Source organism: Amphiprion ocellaris, chromosome 23 (assembly GCF_022539595.1).
Source record: "Amphiprion ocellaris isolate individual 3 ecotype Okinawa chromosome 23, ASM2253959v1, whole genome shotgun sequence".
Lineage (NCBI taxonomy): Eukaryota > Metazoa > Chordata > Actinopteri > Pomacentridae > Amphiprion > Amphiprion ocellaris.
In genome coordinates, this window is record NC_072788.1 from 8,359,471 (window position 1) to 8,365,510 (window position 6,040).

At 39.4% G+C, this 6,040-nt stretch overlaps 1 protein-coding gene across 1 annotated transcript in view; it reads left to right on the top strand.

The window, feature by feature from the left end:
- pcxb (pyruvate carboxylase b) overlaps nucleotides 1-4,988 on the top strand; it is a 332,924-nt gene extending 327,936 nt beyond the window's left edge. The window contains exon 27 of the mRNA XM_055007761.1: nucleotides 1,937-4,988. Coding sequence (XP_054863736.1) covers nucleotides 1,937-2,086 — 150 coding nt within the window. The 3' untranslated portion in view covers nucleotides 2,087-4,988. The remainder of the gene's footprint in view (nucleotides 1-1,936) is intronic.
- The last annotated feature ends 1,052 nt before the right edge of the window (nucleotides 4,989-6,040 follow it).

The window sequence follows — 6,040 nt, forward strand, 5'->3', positions numbered from 1 at the left end:
AGAAGAGTCATTTTGGTCTCCAACCCCACGGAGAGATTTCTCTCTCTACACCTGTGCAGTAGACCCACAGGGTTGTTGGGACTTTTTTTCCAGAATTACTGAGTTTCATTGCTTACACAAATAATTATCTTTTTTTGCTAGATTGCTTTTTTTTAATTCAACAAAAGTACCTCCTGTTGTGTAATCACAAGCAGTTGTAGGTGTCCATCTTGACAAAACACTTAGAAAAGAAACTGGAAATTGTCAGCTGTTTGGACAAGCAAACATAGTTTTACAACCTCTTTGTGCCTACAAGTAAGGCTGAAACTTGAACAACACAACAAGCAAAATTATTTATTCAAGAATCAATAGATGCCTCTGTGGCCTCAGAGGCTTGTATCTCTCTTTTGAGCAGAAATAACTTGCGTAAATGTCCACTAGTCTCTAAAATCTGCCTGCTGAACTTTTTGACAACTCTATGCAGATTTCCTTCAGTTGCAAGATGTCTGTAGATTTTCTCGCATATACAAAAGTTGAGATGCACTTGTAAAGACCTTGTATATCTCCCACAGCTCTGAATTTTCTATGATGGAATCATCCAAATGCTTGCATCTTTGTTGCAACAAAACATTCAGTTCTTTGTATAGATTTACTGCATGTCTACTGGAAATATGACAAAATCTGCTGGGTCAAAAGTATACATACATTAACTTGACTTATCAGTTCTAGTGATGTAGAAACGTGATTGTTTATTGTTAGAATTACAGGTCTTTCAATAATTTTATCATAGAAAATTAACCTTGACAGAAGTCACTGGAAACGCCTTCTTGACATGGTGCTTCCCAACATTGGTCACTAGGCATTCAGTAAGAATCCAATACAGGCTCCACCCCCTACAGCCACCCAAACACTGGCTAAACCCGATTGGCCAACCGCTTGACTTGTTAGCTGTCTGCTCTTAGATTTTACACTGGAATGACATTGCAGCTCGTTTGGAAATGCCTACATTTTTTTCCTATACAGTCAACTGAGATGCGTTTCTGAAAACATTTGAGGCTTAGTCTATTCTCACTTTAGATTGATAACAGTTTTAAAGTTGTGAGGAAGTTGTCGAGTGGTGATCAGACACTCCTCATTTCTATAAAGTTGCCTAGACCCTAACTTGAAGCAAATGATTAGCAGGAAAAATGATGCTACTAGAACGTATTGCATGACTGTTAATCTATCTAAAACCATAAAATAAAACAAACCAAGCATCTAAAAGTCAGGCCAAAACACTTGTATATCTTTTAGAAGAATCTGACAAGGATGCTGGAAGATCAGGAAAGCAAGTCCAGAACTAGAGCTGCCCTCGCTCTGTGTTTGTTTGTTCAGGTCCAGCTGTTCTGTAATATTCTAATTAAAAAAATAACACTTCAATTTTCAAAGACAGTGGATAAATAACAGTTATTAATAACAAACTGTCCAATTTTCATCTGTACCAATAAACAATGAGAAAAAAAGAGCGAGAGGCCGACAGGGAAAAGCACCATCGTCATTTCATGTGTCATTTGTTTGAGTACGTCACCTTTAACTGTGGCACTGATTCAAAGAGGATTGCTTGTCCAAATATTTCAATGTACACACGGCCGTGTGTGTCTAAAGGAGAATATGAATCTAAGTATCTAGTTTTTAAAAACCTTCTTGTCATTGCATTGAGCATCACAAATAAAATTCCATTCACCTCCAGAACTCTTAGACATGTCAAAGCTTGGACAGATAACGGGCTACTTTAGTACTTAGAGTAAGTAATACAACAATACCCTAATAGTATTTGTGGTTCATAAAGTTTACCCAGAAAACAGCCTTTATGTTGTGCATGTCTCTTGCTAATCTTTCACCACAGCTCTTGTTCACTGATCTGTACGTTTGACTCATTTTTTCAACGCTGTGTGAACTGTCTTTCCCATCATCTAAGGTGGAGAAGGGTCAACCGCTGTGTGTCCTGTCGGCCATGAAGATGGAGACCGTGGTCAACTCCCCGATGGCCGGTACCATTAAGGCTGTACATGTCACGGCCGACGCCTCCCTAGAGGGAGATGACCTGATACTGGAAATCGAGGAGTAGAGCGAGGTAGAGGCAGTAGGCAGGAGATAGACAATCTGATTCTGGAAATGCTGAGAGGTGGAGGAACGTGGGGAATAAAATAAAGAGGAAAACTGGAATCTTTTCCCTCTGTGATATCTGAGACCCCCAGTTTGTACATATTTGGTTACACTGTCAACACATAATGAAGCTCTATGCATTAAGATCAGATGGCATGAATATCCAAAATAATATATCAAATTGATGGTAATTCATGCCTCTATTTAATTCTCCCAGAAGCAAGGTAGTTATTTAAGTGTGGAGATTAGCTTAAAAAATGGTACCTTTACTAATGTCCTGTCAACTTGTGGAAGGTAGCGTAGACATTTACACATAGCATTTAGAATTGTGATACATTCCACTGGTGCAAAGTCTTAAATGCGATGTACTACAATGAGTTAACCACGTGTAACTCTAGAACAGGGTTGTAACATCTCTTCGCAATTAAATGCTGCCAATTTCACACTGTTGATGTTGCTTAATATATTCAAAGTGAGTAAGATTAAACATTTCATCTTCGACTACTAAATGTTTTCTTTGTAATTAGCAGGATTCAGACAAAGACGAACAGACCTGAGGATATATTAATCAGTAATTCTTTTCATATGGGGACGGTGGTTTTTTTTTCTTTTTTTAAATGATCACCTTAGCAAGACATTAGTCACAGTACATTCTGGGAATGTGTCATCACTGTTAGACTCACTTTTTTTCCAAGGTAAAAAAAATCAAGACAACAAAATACACAGGGGCTAAGGGAAATGAATCACAGTATTTTGCCTTATCTGTTTTACATGGGTGTCGTGAAAATATGTTCAGTCAGAGAAGCACAACAAAAGAAGTGGCACAATTTTAGATAAAGAAATACATGCCAGAAACACCTGACATTGCACCAAAGTGAAAAATTTATTCTGTTACTGTATCAGTAATAGTAGATGGTTTAGTTTTTTAAAGATCTGTGCTGATGTGTTCTAAATCATGTCTGTCTTTACAATCCCCAAACAGAAGAAAACCTGTAAATTTGGAAACACCTTCATTATAGTTTAACTGTGGCTCTGAATTTAAAGGCAGCAGTAGTACAGCTCTATCTGCTGCATCATTTTAAGGTGTCCAGTCAGAGTTTTAAGATGGCTTTTGAGGCCTTTTTAGTGTCTCTGCTTTGGTGTGATGTTAAAAAACAGTTGTCAGAGGAGCAGTTCCACCCCTGTCTTTCCAGAACCAGGCAGAGATTATGGTGAACGGTCTGTCTGCATGGGGATTTTTAATGCTAGGTGTAAATGGGATTACATGGGGCTGTAATGGAGGTATGTGGTGTTATTTTCTGAGGCTCTGCTGATGAATTTATGAATTAATTCTCTGTCAAATGATGTGAAATTAGCCGGACTAATAAGAGACTCTGGAGACTCCCAGTAGCAGCGCCCAGCTTTATATTTCTAATGCGTGACTGTTTGCATAAGTGAGTCAAGATGTGTGTGTGTGTGTGTGTGCAAGCAAATTTTGAGACAAACTCAACCAGTCCCCCACAACGCACCTCCTGAGATGAAAACACAGTCTAAAAGGAATTAAATATTCATACTCACATATGCACTGGTGCAAAATATTCATGTTAGCCCTTGAGTGCTGCCTGGATAAAGACAAAACACCACTGCACAGTGGTGTGGCTGCATCTCCACAGAAACAATACAGAACAATGTAGCAATTAACCGCCTCAGTCTCACACCAGTGTCACCTGAATGTTCAGCTTCTCTGACCACTAAAAGTAGACCGGAAACAAGCAGCACATCACACATCAGTCTCAGTTCCCCTTCAATACCAGGCAGGATGTTTTTGGGACAGTGAGCCAGACAAGAGACCACAACAGCTGACATTCCCCAAAACATCTGTGCTCCTTCAACAGAACACATCGATTGGGACACAAAATTGAAGTATCAGTTTGTACTTGACTGGATTGTTTCCAGCATTTTTGCTCCATTACCTCTGAGAATGAATACCCTTTTGAACTATGCATCAATACTGAGCGGAGATGCCGCAGTTAATTAGAACACTGATGTCTCCTCACTCTCCCGGCCCAAAGCAATGCCTCACTGTATCTCCTGATTTATCAATTTGTATTTGAATCTTTGGCGAGAGACGGAGATGAAGTGGTGGGATTGTACGAATGAGTGTTTTTGACAAGCTGTTGCACAATAATGTAAAGTTCCCTCCTCCTCTCATTGTGAGCTCTCCTCATTTATCTGCTTTCCCTGCCTCATCTATCTCACAACCTTTTCATAATATGTTCCTCTCCATCTCTTCCTTCGGTGTACTTTTGCACATGTAAGATGACAGCTTCGATTCATGCAATAATGTGAAATGTATCGCAGTGTTTCTCTGTCTCAGCCAGCAGCGATTCTAAAAGCCAAGCTTATGACAATGTACAACTGTTCAGTGTCTTAAGGGGGGAAAGAATAAATTGCAGAAAATGCTATTTGTTTCAGAAAGGCGGCCATAGATTTGACCTATTCTTCAGTTCATGCTATGTAAAGCTGAGCTGTCACAGACTATAAAAATATGGCCTGTGACATTTCTGTTTTCTCTTTGTATGTTTTTGCGAAACCAAACTGTTTATTTACTCCTTAAGTTCAGCTGGAATGACTGCCTGCTGATTCAAAATGTCTCAGTGGAATTTCAAATGTTCACAATTTGTCAAGGTTTCTTACTTTCTACATCGACGTTTTATTCATTCACTTAAAATTTTTCAAGTAGTTTACATTTATGTGTTGAGGTTAAAAGTATGTCAAAGTCCTAGGAGAGACTAAGACCTGGAGTGCAAAATAAGGGAATCAAATAGTATGTAAAAGCGATACTTGTTCTGTCTGTACTTACAAATAAAGTCTAACTAAACCTGCATTGTGTCAGTGTGTGCCGTAAATTCTGCACAGCAGACTCCTGTGAAGGTTTGCGTGAACAAAAATTGTTCTCGTAAACTCAAATGATCCCATCAGATCAATGCTGGCTCACAGTAAAATATATACTTCATATCCAACTGTCACATCGCAGCTCTGTCATATGAACTACTAATTAGATTGCAACAGTAAACGTTGAAGTGGAAAAAAATAACTGTCACAAGCCAACACCCTGCCGATCAATGCAAGTAATTTAGACTCCACAATCTTCTTTTCAGTTTTATTACAATAATGTGACAGATATATGCCTGATTGTCTGTGGGTTATTTTACATAAGCATTTTGTTTTCTCGGTCCACATTGTCTGCTCATTAGGATTCAGTTCATATCGGTTTGTGTTGAGGGGTTTTCTTTACTCGGTGCTTCCCCAAACAAGTTAATTCCTACGTGGCTGGATGTGGATCTAATCTGACGCGACTGTCTTTAAACTGGCTCTATAGATCTGATTAAGTACTTATTAGCACACTGAATCAATCAAGTTTGTCGTTCAACTGCCATTATTGACAAGCCGTCACAGCACTGTGTGTGATTGGTGGGAGGATTGATCACGCTGGCAGCAGGCACCGGTTGACATTCTCAAACTCCTGTATGGATTTAGTGACGCTCAGCATCTCTGATAATATTGCACCACTAAGCCAGGCACAGTTGGCTTGTCACCACTCTGTAAACTGGGTTAACCGAGGGGCTCTGGAGAGAAAACGTTGCCATGGCGCCAGGATGAAAGAATGGCTTGACACTTAGTTGTAATCAGATTAAATCACAGGGGCAATTTTGGAACACGGTGGATGTTATGACCCACTTGTCAGCCGACTTGAGTGACAGCTTTGATTAATAACATAATCAAATTTGCATATATGAATAGAGACGTGGAGAATAACAGTCTGCAAGCTATGACCTTGATTGATTTGCTGATATCACAAGAAACAAAATATGATAGTGGCATCTGTCACCACTGTTCCCTCTAAACTGCACGCGTGCGCAATTGCGCACTGCTG